The following is a 25778-nucleotide window of genomic DNA, read 5'->3' as shown; positions in this document are numbered from 1 at the left end:
CAAATCCCCTATCCTCTCCTCGTACGTCATGTGCTCCAGCCCTCTAATTATTTTGGTTGCCCTCTGCTGGACCCTCTCCAATGCATCCACATCCTTTCTATAGTGGGGTGCCCAGAACTGGATGCAATAGTGGCCTCACTAATGCCAAATAAAGGGCAATAATAACTTCTCTAGATCTGCTGGCAATGCTTCTCCCAATGCACCCTAATATGCCATTAGCCTCTTTTTGTAGGTTAGTATAGTATAGTAGAATACACATTAATATATGTAACTTCGATTTCAGCTCATGATCATATCCATCACCCTTCCTTAAACAGATTTGGGGTTATTACTTTCATGTTCCTGGTGGTAGCACTTACTGAAGCATTCTAAGTCCTGCCATTGACCAAGCTTTCCTTAGTTCCTAAAACTAACATTAACTACTGATCTATGCCAAAGGGTATGACCTACTTAAGCACACTTATGCTAGCTTATTCTTCAACTAATGTTGTACAGATATACGATATTGTAGGTTTCTTGCATTACAGCATACTATAATGAAAGCAGCAAAATAAGATGAAGGCAAGGCAGTGAATATAGTAAAAGCAAGCCTACTAGCTACAACTGAAAGCTACATCTGAATAGGATTGAAGTAAACTCAGAGTAAAATTAATTTAATACTGTTAAGGTGGAGAATTTCAAATCACAAGTCAAGAAATTCAAAATTGTGTCCCACAACACAATTAATACCATAAACCAAGGGTGGGCAATAATTTTTGAAGGGGGGGTCACTTCATACATTTCTGGAGTGGTCGTGGGCCACCCCAGAAGAGGTAGGGCCTCGGGTGGAAGGGGTGGAGCCAGGAGGCTTCCCAGGCTTCCCCGTCCACAGACCCTCATTGGCCTGGGGGTGGGGGGAGCACATGAAGTCTTTGTCCCCACCCCCCAGCACCTAGAGCAGGCCTGGGCAAAATATGGCCTGCAGGCTGCATCCGGCCCGCCAAGATCCAGCCCGTAGAGGCAGCGGGGAGCCCCAGGCAGGCTCCCCTGCTTGCCCTGTAGTTCCACATGCCGCGCAGAAATGCACCTGCAGGGCTCCATTTAATTTGAAACTGGAGGGAAGGAAGGAAGTTTCAGGAGTCCCTCAGCCCCACAGCACGACCCCATTAGCCAGAAAACAGCCAATGGGAGCTGCTTGTTAGAACAATCTGATGAGGTTCAACAAGGACAAGTGCAGAGTCCTGCACTTGGGACGGAAGAATCCCAAGCATTGTTACAGGCTGGGGACCAACCAGCTAAGTAGAAGTTCTGCAGAAAAGGACCTGGGGATTACAGGGGATGAGCAGTTGGATATAAGTCAACAGTGTGCCTTTGTAGCCAAGAAGACTAATGGCATATTAGGTTGCATTAAGAAGAGTATGGCCAGCGGATCCAGAGATGTCATTATTCCCCTTTATTCGGCTTTGGTGAGGCCACATCTGGAGTATTGTGTCCAGTTCTGGGCCCCCCAGTACAAAAAAGATCTGGACGCATTGGAGAGGGTCCAGCGGAGGGCAGCCAAAATGATTAGGGGGCTGGAGCATATTACTTATGAGAAGAGGCTGAGGGAATTGGGACTGTTTAGTCTGAAGAAGCGAAGAATGAGGGGGGATTTGATAGCAGCCTTCAACTTCCTGAAGGGAGGTTCCAAAGAGGATGGAGAAAGGCTGTTCTCAGTAGTGACAGATGGCAGAACAAGGAGCAATGGTCTCAAGTTGTTGTGGGAGAGGTCCAGGTTGGATAGTAGGAAAAACTATTTCACTAGGAGGGTGGTGAAGCACTGGAATGGGTTACCTAGGGAAGTAGTGGAGTCTCCATCCCTAGAGATGTTTAAGTCTCGGCTTGACAAAGCCCTGGCCGGGTTGATTTAGTTGACATTGGTCCTGCCTAGAGCAGGGGGCTGGACTTGAAGACCTTCTGAGGTCTCTTCCAGCTCTATGATTCTATGATCTACCTATGAGACTTCTGGCCAGCAGCCCAGCACATTTCTCAGGTAAGAGCGTGCCCCGCCCCCACACAGGCTACAGAGCCATGTGCTCTGTGAATAAGAGCCTGAGAAGAAGGGATAGTGGTTTTACGCATGCTGCCTGTTTTTCAAACAGACAGCTTCCATTGGCCAGAAATTAGCCAATGGAATTATGCTGGGGGGTGGGAGCAACTAAGAACCACTTCTCTCCAGGGTCACAGTTTGTGACACACAAATGGCCCAGCAGATGCTTTTCTGAGTGGATGGAACAAGCAGGGGACTCTGCCTAAAACTCCCTGCTGTGTCCACGTGCCAAATCCGATGGTGTGGTGGGCCAGATCCGGCCCACTGAGAGTGTTTTTCCCAGACCTGCTATAAACCACAGTACAAAATCTTGCATTTGCACAAAAAGTAGTTACAGATACTATGGGCACAGTAACTTTCAGCTTTCTTACTTCTGCATTAACTGACTGTTGCACTGAATAAATAATTTTTACATTCTTTTTGTTTATGAAGTTATGCTTACCAGCCAAGGAATTCCCATTCTGTAATCCATTCTTTTTCTGTTTCTGCTAAAAACAAATTAAAAAAAAGCAATAAAGGAGAGAAGAAGAAAATATTTATGATGGTGTGGGAGTTAGGTGGTCAGTGTACAGAAGGAAGTCCATATTACATTACATAAGTTTTTAAACTATTTACAAAGCTTTTGTCCTGTTCATCACACTTTCCTGTATTACCTCCTAAAAATTGCTACCATAAAACAACAGCCTGAGTAATAGATTATTCTTTCATTCAGAAGTGACAATAGACATTTCTTAAGTAGGATTCAGTCCAACTACTGATTAAACTACTCTGGTATAAGCAGCCCAGCTACTGATTAAATTACCTCTAGTATAAGCTGTACATAAATACTGTAATAAATACATAAATAAATATGTAATACTGAACTGCAAAAGTATGCTTGCATTCACATATTTAGAATATTTACTTACACCTCTGCATTGTCCTATGTTATCCTAATATAAAATTATACTGTACCTTCAACCAGTAGAGAAAGCCTGTATGTTCAAATATGTATATGTGAGAAATATTTAAATAGGGCCAAACCCAGCCTCTGGTTTGAATGCATATTATTGAATCACACATATATGAAGGCACATGTGACATAGTCTATCACTTGTGCATACAAATGATGGGTTTTGCATGTGTAAATGCTATCAACTCTAAGTGCCAGTAACCAGTGACAATGCTCAAAGTATGGATATAGATATCCAGGCATGCAGAGGCTACTTTCTGAAAATCTGGAAACAATATATAAATATATGTATACATACAGAGCCCCACCAGGGCTACTCAACATGCGACCCGCAGCCTGTAGCCCATTTATTTGCAGCCTGCAATGTGTTTTGGGTTTACACAGGGTTCAACACATGGCCCGTAGTTGGGATCCTTTCAATATGGCCTCCACTGGGAACATGTTCCACATGAGGTCTCTCCCAGGCAGCGTGAGCATTGAAAGATGCAAGCAGACAAGCTGGCTGGAACAGATGGGTACAGGGTGATGGCATTTCTAGCCCCCAGGGATGATATGCCAGCAGCGTTGGGGCATTGTGGGAAGTACTTAGTATTCATGCCCGTCAGTGTAAAATAAGCATTTATATATATTTGCATATATATCTGCATGTATATACAACCACACTTAAGCTGTGGCTCTCAGCATATGCTGTGAGTATCATTGTGGCCCTCGGAGCTTTCAAATTTGAGTAGCCCTGCTATAATCCATCTTCACACAAAACTCCTTTTTAAATTACAGTTCTATATATAGAGATCTGACAGTCCTCAGCAGTTTGCTCCCTAAGGAAATTTAAATGTGTGCATTACTTTCCCCAACTCATCCAGCTATTCCATTCCATTTTAAAATGATCTTCTTATAAATATTTCTGAAAGTTTGTTTGTTTGTCCCGAAAGCTTTCTGAAACGGTAAGAGCTAGAAACACCAAATTTTGCACGGATACTACCGATTTCCTAACTTAAATAACTGGATTGGTTATATCTCAAAATCAGTTCCCCCGGTTCTCCCAGAGCCCAATTGGGCCCACTGATAATTCCAAAAGATCTCCGAAACGGTAAGAGCTAGAAACACCAAATTTTGCATGGATATTACTGATTTCCTAACTTCAATAACTGGAATGGTTATATCTCTAAATCAATTCCCCTAGAGCCTCAATTGGCCCCATTGATAATTAGCTTTTAGTAGTGCCTGATCATAAGCATTTACTGGACTCTTCTGTTAAGCCTGTCACCTAAATGGCAACTATGAGATCCTAGAGGATAAAGCATGTGGGCACCTGCAGCATCATCAAGAGACAGCCCATGGGGGAGAGGCTGTAGTGGGGCAGAGAATCAGCAACCTCCCCTAGGGCACTGGCAGGTCTCCAGGACAGACCCAAATGTGGCTGATGCTGGCTGGGGTTTAGTCTTACTAATTGTGGCTGGGAGAAGCCTCCAGCTATCACAGCCTCTCAACATCTTCATGCAGCCGGGCTCTGACTGAACCCCTTCTGGAAATTAAAGTTGCTTCCCTCCCCCCACACCCAAACGAGCCATCCCACCATTTGCCCTCCTTTGGGCTGTGTGTGTTCCCCGGGCAGGGCTGTGTGCATTATCAGCCAGTGCCACAGGCATTACGCACTTTGCAAGACTCAGCTCACAGTTCAAAGAGGAGGTAGTAGGAGGATAAGGTTTTCAGCACCGTGGAGCCTGAGGAGGACACGGTACATTCAGAACAGCCTATTCTCATTAGAACAGGTACGTTCAGGTGCTGCATGTCCTGATCATGTAGGTATCACTCATTGCACCTGGTCTGAAGGTCTTTCGCTTTGTCTGATCAATGCAACCAGTTCAGCTGCCGCTAGGAAGTCTATTCAAGTTGTCCCCTGGAGTGTGCACTGAAGGCACTCAGGGAGTAGCTACTTGGGAAGCAGTGATTTGCTGCTGCTGCAGAGCCCAGAAGACATCCCCTCCATTTCTCAGGGCTTCTGGCAAGGAGGCTGCAGGCCTTGGTTTGCATAGAGTCTTTAAGGGAAGATGGGCCTTCCTGATTTGTGGCCATTGAGAAAAGAGACCTATGGGATTTGTCATTTTGTAAGCATATCACTAGCTATGTTAATTCCTTAAAGTAATATATAAGAGAAAAGTATTTCCAATACAATATGCTATGTTAATGTAATTGACGTAGTTCTTTCATCATACCTTGTACTATATTTTCCCCAGGAGATGCCAGGTATTTCTGCTAGTTTAAAATAATACCGTCATTAAGCATAACTGTATTTCCTGTCTATTCTATTTTCTTTTCACTACTTTTTCCTTTGCACTGCCTTTTTATCTTGGCATTCACTTTCTTCTTTATTCTGTTTTCACCCTAAACTTATTTTTAGGGTATAGTTTTTCCAGTTTCCCTTGTCTCCCTTAATTCATTCCTCCATCAATCACATACACACATTATTCGCTGCCCCATCAATTGAATTCTCCCTTTTATACCTTCCAAACACAAATACTAATTGTCCTCATCAGACATACAAGCCAGATCTAGGTTTACTTGGTCTTGCCTCCTTGAGGTCCCTTCCAGCCTATGTTTCTATGATTCTAAGCTCATTCACCTCCTCCCCTCAACACAGGATGATTTCTTCTTATCTATCTTCATAAGGGAGGAAGATTTGGAGAAAAAAATGGTTACTTACCTTGTAACTGTTGTTCTTCGAGACGTGTTGCTCATGTCCATTCCAGTTAGGGTGAATGTGCGCTGCATGCACAGACTCTGGAGCTTGTTTTCCTTAGCAGTACCCGTTGGGCTAGACAGGGAGCTCCCTGGAGTGGCGCTAATATATTGGTGCATATATACCCCTGCTGGCCCTCCACCCCCTCAGTTCCTTCTTGCCCAAGTCCTCTGATGCAGAGGAAGCAGGTGGAATTTGGAATGGACATGAGCAACACATCTCGAAGAACAAGTTATGAGGTAAGTAACCATTTTTTCCTCTTCAAGTGTTTGCTCATGTCCATTCCAGTTAAGTGACTCCCTAGCAGTATCCAAGATGATGGGATCAGAAATTATTCTGCAATGGGACTGCAACACAGCCCTCCCAAAGGCTGCATCATCCCTGGCCTGCTGCACAATAGTGTAATGACTTGTAAACGTACAAACAGAGGACCACATGGCCACTTTGCAGATCTTGAGAATAGGAACTTGCACCATAAATGCCATTGATGAAGCCTGTGCCCTTGTGGAATGGGTCATAAGGGGGAGCGCGCTGTCCTGTTAGCAAGATCATAACAGGTTCTAGTGAAGGAAGTGATTCAAGAGGATAAACATTGTGCTGATAAAGATAAGCCCTTCATCCTCTCAGCTATGGAAATAAAGAGTTGTGAAGACCTACAAAACTCTCTTGTCCTTTATATGTAGAATGCTAAGGCCCTTCTGACGTCCAAAGAGTACAATGTTTGCTCTCTAGACGTAGACTGAGGTTTCAGGAAGAAACTGGCAATTGGATATCCTGTGAAAGTAGGAAACCACCTTTGGGAGGAATGTAGGGTTAGGAAGTACCCTGTCCCTAAAGAAAACAGCGTATGGGGGCTCTGACGTGCAGACTCTCAACTCCGATAACCCTCCTAGCTGAAGTAATCACTAATAAGAAAGCCACCTTCCACGATAGGTGGTTTAAAGAACAGGTGGCCAAGGGCTCAAACAGGGGACTCACAAGTCTTGTGAGGACTAAGTTAAGATCCCATGGAAGTACAGACTGGCTAGCACATGGGTACATACTGTCTATCTACTTAAGGAAGCACTTCACTATTACGTTTGCAAATACTGTCCTGACTCCTTCCCCTGAGTGAAACACCACAATGGCTGCCAGCTGAACCTGCAGGGACAAAGTGAAGAGGCCCTGCCACCTGAGGTAAACGAGATAGTCTAAAATGAGAGGGACTGGGGCCCTCATCAGGTCTATGCCTGACTGCGTGGTCCACAGGGAGAAGTGCCTCCACTTGGCCGCATATGCAGCCCAGGTAAAGGGCTTCCTGCTCTCCAAGAGGACCTTCCTCATGGCCACCGAGCACAAAGCTACTCAGGCCCAGTCAACCATGAAGGTTCTAAGCCGTGAGGTGGAGGGATGAAAGGTTCGGGTGGCCCCCTTCCCCAGATCCTGAGTGATCATATCTGGAACTACTGGAAGTGCCATCAGTTCTTCCACTGATAGATATAGGAGAGTGGTGAAACAGTGCTGGCAGGGCAACGCCAGCGCTACCATGATGATCGAAGCCCTGAACCTCCTGATCTTGAGAAGGACCTTGTGGATCAGTGGAAATGGAGGGAAAGCTTATAGGAACTTCTGGGGCCACTGCATCTGAAGAGTGTCCCCTTGGAATCCCACCTCCTGACCTAGGTCCGAACAGTAATTCTGGCACTTGCTGTTTTCCCAGGTGGCGAACAGGTCCAGATGGGGATAACCCCACTTCTGGAAGACTTCTGACAGAATGCCCAGTCTGATGGAGCATTTGTGGGCCCTGAAGGACCTGCTGAATCTGTCTGCTAAGACATTCCGGTCCCGGGAAGGTAAGCCGCCTTGAGGTGAATTCCCTGGACAATGCACAGGTTCCACAGATGGGCTTCTTTGCACAGGGGAGAGGAGCGAGCTCCACCCTGTTTGTTGATATAATACATGGACTGTTAACACCGAGACCACCCTGTGTTACAATTGCGGAAGGAACGCTTGACACGCTACCCTGACCACCCTAAGCTCCTTGACATTTATGTGCAGGGGACTCTTCCTAGGGGACCACATACCTTGACTCCTGAGATTTGACAGATGGGCCCCCCAGCCAGCGTCTGATAAGTCCATGACCAGTTACACTGACGGGCTCGCTGGACAAATGGGACCCCCTTGCAGACTGTCCACTCCTCCAGCCTCCAGTCCAACAAAGAATGTCCACTGGAACCATGACCACTGCATCCATCAGGACATGCGCCAGGTTGTGTACTCTCAACAACCATCTCTGTAGAGGCCGAAGCCTCAGTTTGGCACAGTGGTACCACACAGGTACAGGCCGCCATGTGCCCCAGCAACTTCATACATGTTCTTGCTGTCATAAGGGGTAACATTTGGAGGCCTTTGATTATAGCATGCATGGTCATGAATCTGGCTGTTGGGTGAGACGCCTTTGCCACAGTGGAATCCAAGTGGACCTATACAAAGTCTATTATCTATGTGGGGTTGAGTGTGGATTTCTCCTCGTTTATGAGGAGGTCCAGCCTGCGAAACAAAGCCCTGGTTAAGGCTATGTATACTTGCTCCCTGGACAAGCCCCTTATCAACCAATCATCCAGGCAGGGGAATACCTGAACCTTGTGTCTCCTTAAAAAGGCTGCCAGTGCTGCCATACATTTGTTGAAAACTCTTAGTACCATCAAGAGACCAAACAGTAGGACCACTAACTGTACTAATGTGAACCTCAGGAACCTCCTGTGTGCTGGTATCACTGAGATGTAGACATACGTGTCCTTCAGATTGAGGGCAGCATAGCAGTCTTCTTTTGTATAGAAGAGATAATGGATGCTGGGGTAACCATCCTGAACTTTACCTTCTTTATGAATGAATTCAGGTCTGTTAAGTTCAAGATGGGATTTAGTCCTCATTTGGACTTTGGGATTAGGAAATGCCGAGAAAAGAACCCTTTCTCCTTTAACTCCTCTGGAAAAGGTTCGACTGCTCCCCACTGCAGTAGCAAAGACACTTTTTGCCTTAACAGATGCTCATGAGAGGGGTCCCTGAAGAGGGACAGGGAAGGGGAGTGGGGCAGTGAAAGGAAAGGGATGGCATATCCACCTTCTACCAAGTGCAGAACCCACTGGTCCAAAGTAAGGTACCAGGCCTGGCAGACCCCACTCCCACTCTGCACACTGTGGACACCAGGACTCACCAGGACCTTCTCCGAAGGCTGGCTGCCAACTTGGGGGTGCAGGCTAAAGCTCAACCTGATAGAGTGAGCTTCAGTGCGGGAAACATCTGTGGCACCGATGCTGCAGACCAAAGCACCCGCAAAGTTTCTGACCAAAGTAAGCTAAGTCCCAGGAAGCCATTCAGCACATACTGTGAACATTTACACTAGAAGTGATGGGTAAGGAACTGCAAATACCCAGGGGTGAAGTCTGGTGCACAGTGGTAGAACAGGAGGAAAATGAAAGTGGAGGACAATATCTGAGGGGTAAAAACAACTCTGAACAATAGAGAGAGGTTTTATTTTTGTTGACTGGTTCATTTGTTTTTCTGCTGCTTTCTCCATCTATACCCTCAACCCTGTTATACATTAGATCTCTCCTGTACACAGTGCATGTAGGACAGGATCTGTATAATGCCTCTCCCTTTGTTGTTTATATTAATTTACATAAAATATGGATATACCAACAAAAAATATTCTTTCAACACATGAACTAAGCAGAATGACAGGGAGAAGGGGGAGATGTGTGTGCAGAATGGGCATAGATGCTAACACAAATTCACAGCCTCCTCCAGTCTCTCCAGTAGTGACCCTGTGGGAAGGGAGGGGTGAGACATGGGATGGCAGGTTCTCCTGTGACTCTGGCTCCCAGCGCTCCATGAACCAAACTCCCTGCTTCCCAGAATCCCAGGATGCCATCTCTTCACACTGCCTCTTCCATCTCTTCCAGTTATGGGCTCAATCTGGAAGGGGAGATGGTGGCTCAGTGAATATGTGGCAGGTGACCTGAGCCCACTTGTTTGGAAATTTCTGGTTGCACCCTAGACTAAATGGTTCCTCTTTATTCCAAAAATACAGGAAAATCTTGAAAAAAACCAAAACCCATACCTCCACAGATGTCTTCCACAATAAATGGATCTTCTTTGATGTTTTCCAATCAAGAGGAACTATGAAATCATTTGGCAATAAAGACTCTGAAAAAGATGACAACATTTTCATAGCTAACTATTAATACTTTCTAACATAAAACAGTGAACAATCAGAACATTATAATGGCATTATAATTTGTCAGGTTTTATGCATATATGAAGGAGATACTTCCAGTTCAAATTTTAGGTTTTATATAAATAAGCTTCTACAGAACCTAAGACTAATAAACAAAAATATATAAATGTTTCTAATGTCAATTCAAAGATATTTTTAAACCAAACATTTTCCCACAGTATTTCCACCCCAAAATTGTAGCTTTTTCCAAGCGCATGGGAACTGCAAAGTGAAATTTACTAGGGAAATCTTTAAAAATAAAAGTGAAGCTTCATACTCTGCATTTTATTGAATTTAGAGAAAGCAAACATCTTAAATGGAAAGTAAATTTAGATTTTAACGTTTTATCAGTTTCAATTATTTATAAGAGGATATTTTAACACAATGTATGGATATTCTTCTGTAAATACGTCAAATATTTAACCTGATAGAGGTTAACCTCAATGATTAAGTTGAAAACAAATATTTTGAGTATAAAGTTTATGGAATATATCTTCCATTATATCTGTAAATTGTAGATAAATGACAAATACATTTGATAATTAAAAAGCTATTTACCTTCCAACAGAACAACTAACAACATTTATATAGTACTTTTCATTTAGGAATATTCCTAAATGCTTTATGGAAACATTCACCCACAAATGCACTGTAATGGCCTTAACAGTACACAGCAGTTCTTAACAGATTAAGACAGGCAAGGAAAGAAAGGAAAGAAAAGTATGTATGATTTAAACTCCAGCAGACATTTAAAAAGGACTAATATTGAAATGCAAATCAGAATATGTCCAGGAACATAGAAAGAACACCTATAATTCTGAGAAAAATATTGTTGATTGTTTAATTATCACAAATAGCCAGTTCCTCAGAATATAACTACACTATAGCTTAAGTAGACGTAAGTTATGCCATTCACAGGTGTGAATTCACTCCCTCCTCAACAACATAATTTATGCTGACTTAAGCACTGGTGTGGACAGCACTATGTCAGCAGAAAAGCGTCTCCTGCCTACATAGCTACTGCCACTCATGGGGCAGAGGTACCAGAATAGGAGGACAGGGGGCCATGGCCCTCCCTCTTTTGAAAGGGCACAGGCCTGACCTACCCATATTTTGCTACATACTCTGCACTTGCCCATCTTCTCCCCTTGCCACCCTCCAGCTAGGCTGACAACTGGACTACAGCTGGGGATCCTGAGCAACATGGAACACTGTGTCATAGACTCTCCATCTACCCTAGGACTAAGGGCAGACCCTAGCATGTGTGCTTGCCCTCCAGTTCTTCCATCAGGGCAGATGGAAGGTGCATAGCTCTTAGTATGGCTAAAGTGCCGCTCTGAGGCCCCATCTCCTGGTTGGAGCCAGGTCAGGATAAGAACTGAGTGGGCAACAGGGGGAAGACTTGCAGGTCAGTGACAATTCAGGAACTGCAGGCAGATGGAGCATCTAGCTACTGGCCAGCTCTTGCTTCCAGCTTCGCTGAGGGTGGGACTTCGGTGCAGGGCAGGGGGCTCTGGCCTTCCCTCACATACTTTTCTGAAGGCTCCACCACCCCATCATGGGGACTGGGAGTAATTATGCTGACCTACAAATTCTCCCCCATTGGATTAAATTAGCTACATGGCGAATTTACAGCAGAACAGCTGCATCAGTGCAGTTGTTAATATTTTCATTAAGACAGGTCACACTTAGGCTACGTCTATACTGCACCCATTTTCCGCAAAACCTAATGCAAATGAAGCATGGAGTAGAATATCGCTGCACTTCATTTGCATAATTAAATAGAGGCCGTTTTTGCACAAGAGGCTTTTGTGCAAAAAGGAGCTGTGTAGATGGCTCCTTTTTGTGCAAAAGCCTCTTGCGCAAAAACGGCCCCTAATTAATTATGCAAATGAAGTGCAGTGATATTCTACTCCATGCTTCATTTGCATAAGCTTTTGTGGAAAAAGGGTGCAGTATAGACGTAGCCGTAGAGTGTTAGGAGGTCCATAAGCACCTTGCTAAACAAGGACCAAAGCTAAGATTCATAGAACCATGCAAACCTGTGGATTTCTGTTTTATGTCCACAGAACATTTTTGCTGACTGTGAATTGAATGAGAATACAAACATTGTATGTGCGGAGGCCACTAAAGATTTATGCACACTCCAATACATACACGTGCATAATCCCACTGTAAAATCAACCACATGCATAAGTCTGAAGAATCAGAGCTTAAGCAGCTCAATCTTTTTTGATCTTTCTAAAAGGGTTTATAATATACTAGAAGATCTACCTGTCATTGCTCAGGTCCTCAAATCAATTAATTTTGGGGTTTTTTTTTGGAAAATAAAATGAAAATGTACATGCTTCATTTAAATCATTCCTCATCTTAGGGTCAGGTGAGAAACACCTGTCCATGGCTGCTGCAGCTCTAGTGGGCACAGCCAAGGAAGGAGTGCGTGTCCCCCTGCTGGCGCAGGTCCAGGGTCGTCTGCTCCCTGCAGTCCCCAGTCAGAGTGAGGAATGCAGCAAACTGTGCACTTTCCCCTTGCTCCCTGACAAAGGGGAACAACCAGCAATGTTCTCGTATGAATGGGGGGGGGGGGGAGGAGTAGCTACACACACCCCCCATACCCTTCCTAAAGAGCATCCGAGGGATGGGAGACTTGGAGCTAAGGCAGTCCTGGAGGAAGGGGGTGCATCTTTAGTCATTCCATTTCTCCTGCCTGATGACTGTCTCTTTACTGTATGGTTTTATGAGAAGCAATCCCATTCCAGACACATCCATTTTCCTGGCACAGCCAAACACTTACTTTGCTTTAAGATATGATAAGAGGAAACTGTATGCCGAATTTGGGGGTCCTAGCTCTTACTGTTTAGGAGGAGTTCTTGAACAGATGGACAAACTCTCTCAAATATATAGTAGATACATTAAGTGACACGAGAATATGAAAATTCAAGCTCTGTTTGTTCATTTACCTTCTAACTATGACAGTCAAAGATATGGATAGCATGATTAAAAGAATATGTTTGATATGAGAAGATATACCTTATTGTTCAGAATTTCAAATTAAATTTGATTAGGGGTAAAATTTTCATGCTACTTAAGTGATTTAAGAGAGTATGTCTAATTGAAAGTCAGTGAGATGTAGCCTCAAAACGCCTATGACACATTTGACCATAGGTGCCAAATGTAGTTGCTTTTGAAAATTTTACCTTATAACTTTTAATTATTATTTAAGGGATACCACTGTATTGCAAAGGGGAAAAATATTTGCCAGTAAAGAAATACAAATCCACAACACACATATTTTCATGCAGTTTCCTTAAATGACAGGTTTAAAATTCACTCAGCATAAGGTATCTGCGCAGCTGAAATTGCAACACAGCTACAAGGACATCCTTGGATTTAAAATTAATACATGCTTAGTGTTACTCATGCAACAAGGGTAAACTGCTAACAATAGAAAACAACGATCACTGCATAACAGATAATCTGCAGCTGAAAAGCGCAATCTTTGTGCAAAGTACCATTTACAAGATACTAAGTGAATGCCATCAAAAGTATCTATATTGGCATGCAGTGTATTATCACAGTATATTATCACATTTGTGTCGCTGCTAGCTGCAATATGAAAAAGAGCCATTAAGCACTATTATAAATAAATAATAATACTAAATAATAAAAAAATAATAATATTACCCAGTGGAAATCCAGGAGAGCCAAAAAGCTCTACAAGTTGAAATGCAAATCCCAATGATAAGGGAAGACCCAGAAAATTGGATTTAGTATTTAAAGGATCTTCATTGTCTTCAATTTGTGAGGATTGTGATGACTCACTTTCATCTGCTTTGTGCATATTTTCACCATAGCTTTCAAATTCATTAAAGTCTGTAGGACATTCAGATGTTACTTTAACAGAACACAAAATATCTGGTTGACTATTTGCAAGGTCTGAAGAGAACTGTTCTCTCTCACCCTTTTTTTTATCATGTATTTTTTCTTGTTTAGAAGTTATAATTTGTTCCTTACTTGTTGAAGAAACTTTACAAAAATTAGAGGGAAACTTCTGAGCTGGAGAAGAAACAGCTTTCTTTGAAAGACACAAAGAAGAATCTGTCATACCATTATTACAAGGTGCCCAATGTTCTTGAAATTCAAGGTTTTGCTCATTCTTCTTTCTATTATCATTATTTGAAATTCTCTCTTGTTCTGTTTCAAAAACATTTTCTGATAGGTGATTGTCCATTAATAGAACATCCTTCCTTTTCTCCTTTGTACTAACTGCAATCTGCCTTGGTATATGAAAGTTTGGTGCCAAGTTGAAAATCCTTTTGCATCTTCCTTTTTTCTTTGATGGAACTGATGTATCTACATTGTTTGGAACATTTACTTCAGTTAAGCAGTTTGAGACAGTAACACCTGACTCTATAAATGAAATATTATGTCCTTTGTCAATCAATAACGACTGTAGACCACCATGTGTTACACTGCCACTCTCTTCATTTAATGTTTGTAGATTGGGTTCTTTTTCTAATTCTTCATTAGATTCATGAATTTGTTCTATTGTGCTGTCAGTGACGACAACACAATTTTCAGATGTTTTAAAATCATGCTGGAGAGCCAGGGTTTCTTTTTTTCTATTACTTACATTTAACAATTTATTCTCTAGGACAGGTTCGCATGTAATTTGATCAGCTGTAAGTTCATTCTGATTGTTTAACATCACACCACTATTTTCTATACCGTTGCATTCTGTCTTTACAACAGAAACATCAACATTTGTATCTACGGAATTGCTCTCATTTTCCATAAGGTTTTTATTTTGGTTATGATCACCCACCTGATTATCAAGTGTGTGTTTAATTAAGTTTTTATTAGGAGCAGATGTCATATTTATTAGAAATGGACCACCATCTTCTGCAAGCAAGTCACTTTTCATTGGACTAGCTAATGCCACTGTCGTCAAAGACACAGTAATAGGTAAACTTTCTGTTTGATGCTTTGTAGACTTTAGGCTTTCATTAGTGTCACCATTGGAATAATCATCACAACCTTTCACCAGATCTCCCACATCTCCATTAAATGTAAATACTGATGTTCTGCTTTCTTCTTCTGAATCTTCCTCTTCACTCTCTGATGTTTCCTGATCATCTGCAATTAGATGACAAGGGGCTCTATCTGATTTTTTCTGTGTGATTTTAACATGATCGTGCTTCATTTTTCTGTTTCTTTTTCGCTTTTTCTTCTGTTTAGCTTTGCTCAGTCTGTGCCCAGGTTTCTTCTTAATGTCTGTTCCCCTAAATGTAGAATAAAAAACTAAATATGAAAGAAAACCCATAGCAGAAATAACCTACTCATGATATGCAGCTTTAGGAAAAATATTATTTAACTATTTGATAATCAAATTTTTATCTCTTCACTACTGATTTGTTTTATCCTGATAACTCTTCATTTAAAAAGTACAATTTCATAAGATTTAAAATACATGATTTAAATATATCTTACCATTCACAAAGCATCTTAACCCTGTTTAATATACACACAGCGAATTTTAGTTTGAATCTCATTACAAGAGCTTTCAACTTAAAACAAACGAGGAGATAAAGCAGCATTTTCAGGTGTCTTTCAAAATTATAATAGATTGATCCCCACTAGTCATTCAGTAACTAGAGTTTGTCCATGTTCTGAAACTGTGTGAAGTGCCATGTTGTGCAGTGTTCAGAATGGTGGAAAAATGAGTGGAGAGTAACAATCCGTTTTCCCTCTCTTAGTATATTCTCATATCAGAGTGTTCTTCTATTGGACAAAATAGTATCTTCTAAATTGAGTCCATCTAATCTAACAACAAAAAAGTCCTGACTGGCATACAAATTTAATAGTTATTACCATTCCCTCAATCCTACTGCTCAAGTAACATGTTCAGCATGTGTACACCTACAGGTTATCAGGTGAGTATAGTACCTCTACTTACTTAGGAACAAAGTAGTACCTCATGTCAGAAGGGAAGGCATATTTAGGCCTCCCAGAAGCCTGGTGTGGATTTTATGAGTCTGTTCTGATAACACGCAATAGTGTAACCATAAGTGGAACAGTGCATGTGTAAGAAATCGAAGAATAATTATGTTTAGTACTGCACATGTGTAAGAATTTAAATAGTAATTATGTTTGCAAGAACTAGAAAAGATAAAGTAACTAAAGCTAGAAAAGACCAATTAGAATACTAAACCTGTACTGATGAGGAAGGAGAGTTAACATGGAAATGAGAGTGATATATATGTATAAAAATAACAAAAATCATAAATAAGTTTGTGTAACAAAGGACAGTTGAAGCTGAACAGTCTGGTGCTGGAGGTGATTGTGATGGAATTGTTCTAAGGAGCTTCCCACTTGTAAGTAACTGATCACTACTTGCTATGTGTTTTGCCTTAATAAATATTTGTTAGACCCATCTGTTGAATAAGTGAACTTCGGTCCAACAACCTACGTCTACTTATTAAGCCCTATATAAAGAAAATAAAAATAACTAGGGAAACTTATTATAGGAATTTCATATACTCTATATACAGTTTTCTTAATTGAGCAAAACAATGAAAAGAAGGTAATTCCAAATGAACTTATCTAAGAGAAAGGTGATCTATATAGGTAAAATAGGTTTCTTTTTGTACTGTCACATACACCAGAACACAGTGATACGAGTTGAGATGTAATACATTAGAAATTAAAAATAAGGAAAAAGTCGATACCACCAGTAGAGAACCACATCCATAACTCAAGGACACATCTATAGAGCTTGTAATATATGTTACTGTACAAGAATGACTATCAGCTTACAAATGTCATTTTCCATTTCCTTACTGGAAAAATTATTACTTATCTTGCGCAGTAACTAGAATTCTTCAAGATGTTTGGTCCCTATGTATATTTCATTTGAGATGTGCATGTATTCCATGTGTCTGAGACCAGAATATTTTTGCTAATGGTGTCATTTGGTCCACTCCTGCACCATTCTCCTGCTTGAGTTCTGAATTGAGGGCCTCAGTGGCAGTGTGCACTGACCCCTTCTCCAGTTCTTTCTCTATAATGAAAGGATCCACAGCAGACAGGAAGGAGGGTGATAGTAATATATATATATGGACTACACATCTCAAAGAACTCCAGTAACTGCACAAGATAAGTAACCATACTTTTTTCTTTGAGTGACAGTCCCTAAATGTATTACACTTGAGGTGACTTACAAATAGCATTCATTGAGAAAGGGTATGTGAAAAACCTTGTTGTACCACAGATTGGAATAATTTTACAGGAGTAGTCAATTATGTTTTGTCAAGATCCACATTTCTTCATCAAGGTATAGTCAAGGTCCAGACTCCAGAGAAAATAAAACAATATCAATAATAACAAGGAAATACAATTATTTTAGGGTCCACTCAAGAGCATCTGGCAGTCCAGATTTGACCCACAGCCCACCTATTGACTATCCCCAAAACCATTTATCAGGGTATAATGTCTCACATAGGTGTGCACAGAGTCCCACATTATTGCTTTACAGATTTCCACAAGAGAGACACCTCAAAGTTAAACTTCTGAATAGCTTGGGTTCTGGAAACCTTTTCTCTGTGGAAGATTATAGAGGTCAAGTTCATCATAAGGACCCCCTGCTCACCTACTCTTCTGGCTGAGGAACTGCATCTAGAAAGATTTAATCTAACTTTCATAGTTAGATACAAGAAGGAATATGGGGCTAATGGTTCCAATGGAACATTTGTGTATTCTGAGAGGGTTACACTGAAATACCACACTGGAGTAGGTTTCAGTACCAGAAGATCTGACCGGTCCTTTCAGAATCTATCCACTGGAGGGTGAAAGTCACAAGGTGCTCCCAAGTGCATTTGCAAGCAGATGATAGATATTCTCAGTGTTTTTAGAGCAAGGAAGTAGTCCGGATTAGTAGCAATTTTAGCATTCTCTGACTGTTTATAATTATTCTGGGACAAGACAGAAAATCTTTTTCACTTAACTCTATAGCATTTTCTTATGGAGTCTTTTCTGCTAGAACTAAGAATGGATTGTATTATTTTTGAGCATGATCATTCTAAATTTGTCATCCATCATAACAGCAGCTTGTTAGATGGAGAGGTGCTGACTTGGGATGGAAAAATCTTTCTTTTGCCCTGGGTCAAAAGGTCTGGGAAAAGCTGAATGCAGAGGCACAGGTATGAAGCCACCAGGAGAAGGCTAGTGAACAAGAATTGTCTCGACCACCGAGAAAAAACTAAGATCACCAATGCTGTATGATTTTACTCAGGACTCAATGTAAGAGAGGAATGAGTCAGAATGCCTACATCTGTGTTTTTGCTCATTTTATGAGAAACACATCCCCTCTAGAGCTGTAGCCCTTAGAAATTCTGGAGCAGTATACCAGGCTTTTCTTCTTCTCTTGGGATGCAAAGAGATCTCATAATAGAAATCTGTATCATTAAGTGTGTAGGACTTCTGTATGTGTGGATGTGGCAAGAGGACACTAAACTGCATTCTTTGTTGTTTTCTAGGAGGCTTGTAAGCCCTTTGAGGGTAGAATGGTTGAGACACTGTTATTGCTTGTATGACAGAGGCTTAGGATATTTCCTCCTTGGCGCTGTAATGCAGATACTAAGAGAGCAAAGAGATGCTCTTGGGTCTTTGAGGATATGTAATAATTCATCTGTTTTTTCACTGAATAGATTATTTCCCTGGAAAGGCAGATCCTCTGTAGTTGACTGAACTTCTTTTGAAAATCTAGAGGATTGGTGTCACTACGGATATTGCCATCGAATGGTAGGCCGTGCCTGCTGTATCCACCAAATCTGCAGGACCAGTCTAGCTAGCAATTTACATTCATCAATGACTTCTTGGAACTGAAGCTTATCCTTTTTTAGTGAATTCAGAGAGCTTCTTGTAATCAATAAAATCATACTTAGACATCAGTGCTCAGTAGTTCACAACATTCTTTCAAAGAAGTTTGGTTTCCTTTTCTGTGGGTGTAGCTTCTGGTTGGTATTCATAGAATCATAGGACTGGAAGGGACCTCAAGAGGTCATCGAGTCCAGCCCCCCACCCTCAAGGCAGGAACAAGCTCCGTCTACACCATCCCTGACAGATGTCTATCTAACCTGTTCTTAAATATCTCCAGAGAGGGAGATTCCACCACCTCCCTTGGCAATTTATTCCAATATTTGACCACCCTGACAGTTAGGAATTTTTTCCTAATGTCCACTCTAAACCTCCCCTGCTGCACTTTAAGCCCATTACTCCTTGTCCTGTCCTCAGAAACCAAGAGGAACAAATTTTCTCCTTCCTCCTTGTGACACCCTTTTAGATATTTGAAAACCGCTATCATGTCCCCCCTTAATCTTCTTTTTTGCTTGTTCTTTCTAGTGACTGCTTGTGCCATTGAAGAGTTGGAGCACAGTGTTAAAGTAAGTTATCTCCCCCCTTTAATGATACAACTACTTTTCCATTCTTTGGGAGTGGGAGTGCAAGTGGCTCAAATATGCCAGATGTTGGCCAATTCTAACATAGTCTCATTAACAGGCAATGCCACTATCCTAGAAGTATAGCTTTGGAGGATATGTCATCTTACAAGGGGAGTCATACTTCCTCCAGCAGGATCTGGTATGTGTTTGCAATTCTCTTCAGGAGGTCCAGAAATTGCCTGTAATTACCAGACTGTGGTTCCACCAGTTTGCTTTTCTTCCTCAGAATGTCCCTGAGCAGGTTAAGACTCTTCCCCCAGAGACGCCTGTCTCAACTCCCCTTGAAACCTCACATATTTGGGATGCCTCATAAATGGATTCCAAGGACCCCAATAAGGCCAGTGTGAGGGATCATCGGTAAGGATATGAGTTATTTAGGTAAGTCATGGATTCCATGACTTCTTTGACTTCAGCCAATGGTGAAGGCTGGAATTGTCAGTTTCCTGCAGCCACCTAGCTGGTGTGGCTTAGGCTTTATGACAGTCATCTCCCACCCAGTTAATTTTAACACAAGACACCAAAAGGTGCTGGGCTTCTGTGAATTTTTGTTTATTGCCTGCACCCTTTCCTTGACTTTATCTAAAAATAACCATGACAAAATCTTAATTATACAGGTAACAGGTGTTCCCCATGGAGGATGACACCTCTTGTCCTAAACTGGATATTCCTTCCTGTGAGATTAGGAAACTGTCCTGGAGATCTTGGAGCCTGTATCAGGACTCACTTCCCACCTTAATAAGAGTGATGAAGCTCTGCCACTCATTCCAGATTCACTGGAAACAAATAAGGGCTCTGTGACAATAGGAGGTGCCAGTGATGTGATTATAATTCAGCTGATCAACAATACTGGAAAGTGGCAGAACGCTGGTGTAGGAATCTGCTTGGTCAGAACTGGATCTAACACATGAGTAATCCTAGGTCTGCATAGACCATAATATCCTCCAGTATATTTATCTAGCTCCAGCTACTGGACAATGGATTTGGCTCCTGTATCTTGATGCAATGGTCAATGGTTTATAGTACCTATGATTCCTTTTTTCTCCACATCAGTGCTATTGGTGTAGTAGATGTCCACTCTTTTTCCCCTCATCAATACCAAGGATGTTTTCACCTCAGCAGCTGTCACAGTTTTGGGCCCGCTTGGTTATCAGTGGTGAAGAACAATACCATGTTCTTGGGGAGCTCCACTCACATCTGCAAGTGTGAAGTCGCAACTGACTTAAAAGGTGTCGGGAAGGAGGTCCTCTTTTTGGATGAGGACTTGGAGGGAGATTTCTCACGTTTCTTGTGAGAGCATTTGTTCTTCCCCTCCTCATGTCTCTGTTTGGAAGAGTCTTTATCTTTGCCCTAAATAGCCCCAAAGCCAGAGACCACCATACTCAGTTTCTTAGTGCAACTCTCCAATGTACAAATCATATAGTGGGCCAGAACTGGATGGAGGTCTTGTGGAATGATCCATCCAGAGTCTTTGACAACTGAACTTATGGGATTGATTAGTTTGGTGGGGAGAGGACGAACAGAGAGAGAGAGAGAGAGAGAGAGAGAGAGAGGATATGAGTTTTCCTGAGGCAACAGAAGCATGTATTAAGGAAGTCACTCACTAGGAAAGCCTAGTACAGACCACACAACTTGAATCCTAGATCTTCGGCATCCTAGTCACCTGCCCAGGAAAGTGTCAGGATGAGGGTGCCTCTGTACTCCTGAACTACTAAAATGACACTGTCTAAACTGGTAAAACTATTAACAGTCTAGTTAAAGTTACAGACCCTGGAGAAATCGATCTCAGGCCACAGGTAGTACAAAGGAACTGGAGAGGCCCCATCAGTCTAGATCACTTTATGCCTTCAGTTCAGAGTACAAGGAGCAGAAGGGCACTGGTATGGATCTTCTAGGTAGCTCTCAGACAAATTTATCAAGCTAGTGGATTTGAAAGTCTTGATTCCCCTTTATATTAAGTTTTTTTAAAATGTTAATATTAACCTGGCATCTAAACTGCAAATATACTTGGGAGCCTCCACTGGTAGAAACATGCTGAATCATTTCCAGAGTGCAGAGTCTTCTGTGATAAAGCACCAAAACGTGCCCTCTGTTGGATATTGAATGGGACAAAACTATATTTTTTATATTCAAAATAAATTTTGAGATAAACAGACAAAAGGAGAAAATAGTTTTTTACCACCTTTTACAAGTTTGTGACCCTGTGGTCACCAATGTAAATGTGCATACTAAAAAAGTGTTACAACAACCTACAACAGTGCAGCTATATCTGTGCTAAATTGGTAGAACTGTAGTAAAAATGCCTCAGGCTGTTCTACATTAGCACTTATCTGATTACTACCATTACCTCAGCCTCACCATTGTTGGCAGTTGCATAAAAATGAGTGCTATTTTTTGTAATGTACAACAGGTCAAAACGAACACATAATGCTCAAGAACATGAATGAACAAAAACAACAGTTTAATTAAGACTCTTAAGGCTCCAAGGTTCAAAACAACTGTTCAAAAGAGATGTAAAACTAAAAATAACCAGCCTCCTTTGATTCCCCTTGGATAACTCAGTGGAACATAGGTGAACTTGACCCTCCATCTCTGAAGGTGTGCACTCTCATGGATCACTACATGAGCACTTGTGAGGACAGATAAGCAGTCAAATGTATTCCTCTCATGAAAGAATTCAAAACAGAATGAGGGAACCATATTGACAAATCAGATGCAAACGGTCAGGGCAAGAATTACTAGAATGTGTTGGGATTTTCTGCCTGATGTTCTGTTTTTCTAAGTAGTTTTGGGATGTAAGTGATGCAACAATATTCCGGAATCATGGTAATAGGAGAAAAAAAGGGACTATGAAAATCACTGACAACAGCTGCAGAAGTGGACAACTCAGTCTGCTACAAGAAGCAAAAAAGGTCTTGAGAGTTATTGTTGACGTATGTGAGATCAAACATGCTTGGGTGCAGAGTTCTCTTCCCCTGAATTGACAGCAAGCTGTACAATTCTGCTAAGAGATTACTCTTCCTAAATAGATGGCAGGCTCTTAAGGTGAGGGGATGTTTCCACTTAGGTAAAAGAAAACTTACTCTCCTCCAAGCCATCATTTCCTATTTCTTGAAATGTTAAACTAGTTCTATTAAAGTTGGACATTTTAAAATTAGGAAGTCTAATTTTCATCTAAGAGTTTTAAAAGAGTTGACTGATAAATTTGCTAATTTTCAACAAGTCTTGAAGCACTGGGAAACTTCCAAAAGACTATCAGAAGGCTAGTGTTGTCTGAATTTTTAAAAAGGCTATACAGGATTACTTGAATCATCCTATCAGCTGAAACTGATCCCAGGCAAGATAATGAAGTGGCTAATATTACATTACTCTACTTTCATTCTTTAATTCAAATTAGCATGGATTTACAGAAAACAGAAACTGCCAAACAACTTTATATTTTTATTAGATTAAAACTTTGGTTGAAAAAGAGAATAAAGGTTGAAACTCTCTAGTTCAGCACCCTCAGACCTGACTGGTGCTGAACCAAAGAATTTGCTGAACCACAGGAGGTCAATATTGCCTAACAGCATTACCAGCACTTCTACAGCTTACTGGGCTCTTAGAAGACATTTAGAGGTAAATTAGAGCTAAATAATCGCACAGAACACTGAGAGCCAGGACTGGTGGCTGTAAATAAACTTTATGGGACCACAACAAACTTGGCCACACACATGATAAGTGGACATTCGACTAACTAAAATCATGCCAGACCCCAAATGTTGCCGGATTAGAGAGGCAGCTTTGTCCACATATTTACTCTGGAGACACCATCACTGGACCTAACCATGTCAGTTATACGATCAAGGGCTCATATTCCTGTACATCCAGCAATGTGATATATGCCACCATGTACCAGCAATGGCCCTCTGCAATGTATATTGGACAAACTGGTCAGTCACTTCACCAGAGAATCAATGCTCACAAATTAGACATCAGATATCTCCACACAGAGAAACCTGTTAGCCAACATTTTAATCAAACTGGCCATTCCCTTAAAGACCTGAAAACATGTGTCTTACTTCAAAAAGACTTTAACACCAGATTAAAGAGAGAGACTTCAGAACTTTTATTTATACTAAAATTGCAAATGGGCCTTAATTTAGATAATTACCTTACACATTACAAAGACAGCCTCCCCACCTCTTGATATTCATAGTGACTCCAGATTAGCTACTTAATTGACTGACAATAAGCAATTTCCTCCTCCCTTGTCTCTTTTTCCTCTCCTTGCCCCCACCTTCTGTAGTTGATTCGTTACTGTATAATTTGTTTACTCCATCATTGTATCCCTTTTATTAAATAATGATCATGCCAATTCACTTTCAGAATATGATCTGGAGAAGTGGGTCTGCCCTCACGAAAGCTCATCACCTAATAAACCATCTTATTCATCTTTAAAGTGCTACCTGACTGCTTTTTTTGTTTTACCACGATCAGACTAACATGGCTACCTCTCTGTTACAAATCAAAGAATGTAAGCCATACTTACTGTATGGGGGACTTTGTCCTGGGAAGCAGGATACTGTGTAATTATGTTACCCACATTCAAGAAAGATGATAAATTGGAGAGGGTTCAGAGAAGAGACACAAGAAGCATTAAAGAGTTAGAAAATAAGCATTATAGCGATAATCTAATTAGATTGAGCAATCTGAGTCTCACAAAGAAGCTGAAGATTGTTGTAAAGTCACCCCTTAAGTATCTACTTGGGAACAATAATAGAAATGTAGCCGTGTTAGTCTGGTGTAGCTGAAACAAAAAACAGGACTATGTAGCACTTTAAAGACTAACAAGACGGTTTCTTAGGTGAGGAGCTTTCGTGGGCCAGACCCACTTCCTCAGATCAAATAGTGGAAGAAAATTTAATAATGGGTTCTTCAACCTAACAGAGAAAGGAAGTTGAAGCGAGACAAATTCAGGCAGCAAATAAGGTGTTATTTTTTAACAGTGAGTGATTCATCACTGGAACAATTTACCAGTGGTCATGGCAGATTTCTCCATTATTGACAATTTTATGCTACGCTACTCAGAACTGGTAAGGCCTCAGCTTGAATTCTATGTTCAAGAAAAATGTGGGTAAATGGGGAGAGTCCAAAGGAAAACAACAAAGATGATAAAAGATTTAGAATGGTCATGTTTAGTGTTGAGAAAAGAAGACTGAAAGGAGACCTAATAACAATTAAAGACTATTATAAAGAGGATGCTGATCAATTTTTCTCCATGCCCACTGAAGGTAGGACAAGAAGTAAGGGTCTAATATGCAGCAAAAGAGATTAAGTAAACTATTAGGAACAACTTTCTAACTATAAAGATAGTTAAGTACTGGAACCCCAAACATTTGAGATTTTTAAGAACAGGTTGGAAAACATCTGCCTAGGTGAGTTAGGTTTATTTTGACCTATCGGAGTAAAATGGGTCAAAATAAACTGCTTTTTGCAGCCCAAAAATATAAACACATAAAAAACAAACTGAGAAAATACCAGACATACATGTCTGGTATTTTCTCATTAGGTAAGTTTTATTATTACTAGATGTATCAGTTTGTAGTTTCAAACTGCCTGGCTGGTAAATGTGCTCAGGCTGCATGAGTGTGTCTACCAGCCAGACAGTTCGCAACTACTTGAGGGTGTGGGGAGGGAGGGGAAAGGAGGGGGACAATAGAATCCCTGGGCCGGACTAACTTGTGCTTTGTGGGGAGGGGGGGGGGAGATGGGGACAGAGTGCCGAGATCTACATATGGCCGGGTCAGTCCCAATTCCCAGGTACCGGGCCGCGGCCCATAGTTTGGGAAACGCTAGCCTAGTGAGATTGCGGAATCTCCATCACTGGAGATATTTAAGACCATGTTAGATAGACACCTGTCAGGGATGAGCTAGGGCAACTCAACTTTGGGAGCCCCAGGGGCCACACTGATGCTGAAGGCCTCAACTTAAGTGTGGTTGAAAATACAAGCAAATATATACAAATAGCTTCTCTCACACTGACAGGCATGAATACAAAGATTAAGGCAAGACTACACAACACACAGGCCCCATTTAAGTCAGTTCTGCTGATATTAAGAAAATTCAATATTTACCCGATTTCTACCCATGTGACAGCACTTTTCATGAGCAATATACGTATCAACAGAAGATCATTACACTGACTACTTTTTTGTTTCAGCTCCCACTCGCCAGCCACGTGTTGATTCCCATATAAACCCAAACTGCACTGCGGGGCACAAAAA

The 25778-nt window shown here is 41.4% G+C and overlaps 1 protein-coding gene across 7 annotated transcripts in view; it reads right to left on the bottom strand.

Annotated features, from left to right (window-relative positions):
* N4BP2L2 (NEDD4 binding protein 2 like 2) overlaps positions 1–25778 on the bottom strand; it is a 93667-nt gene that overhangs the window by 15846 nt on the left and 52043 nt on the right. For 4 of the 7 annotated variants that reach the window (XM_006134208.4, XM_075919200.1, XM_075919198.1 and 1 more), the window contains 3 exons: positions 13703–15300; positions 9863–9948; positions 2511–2556 (listed from right to left, as the gene is read on the bottom strand). In XM_006134208.4, coding sequence (XP_006134270.2) covers positions 2511–2556; positions 9863–9948; positions 13703–15300 — 1730 coding nt within the window. Of the gene's footprint in view, positions 1–2510; positions 2557–5236; positions 9718–9862; positions 9949–13702; positions 15301–25778 lie in introns of those variants that run through there. The other 3 variants (XM_075919196.1, XM_075919197.1, XM_075919202.1) reach the window with 3 other exon arrangements.

Source organism: Pelodiscus sinensis, chromosome 1 (assembly GCF_049634645.1).
Source record: "Pelodiscus sinensis isolate JC-2024 chromosome 1, ASM4963464v1, whole genome shotgun sequence".
NCBI classification, from domain to species: Eukaryota; Metazoa; Chordata; order Testudines; family Trionychidae; genus Pelodiscus; species Pelodiscus sinensis.
Note: the sequence above shows the minus strand (reverse complement) of the source record. Positions and strands in the feature narration are given on the sequence as shown.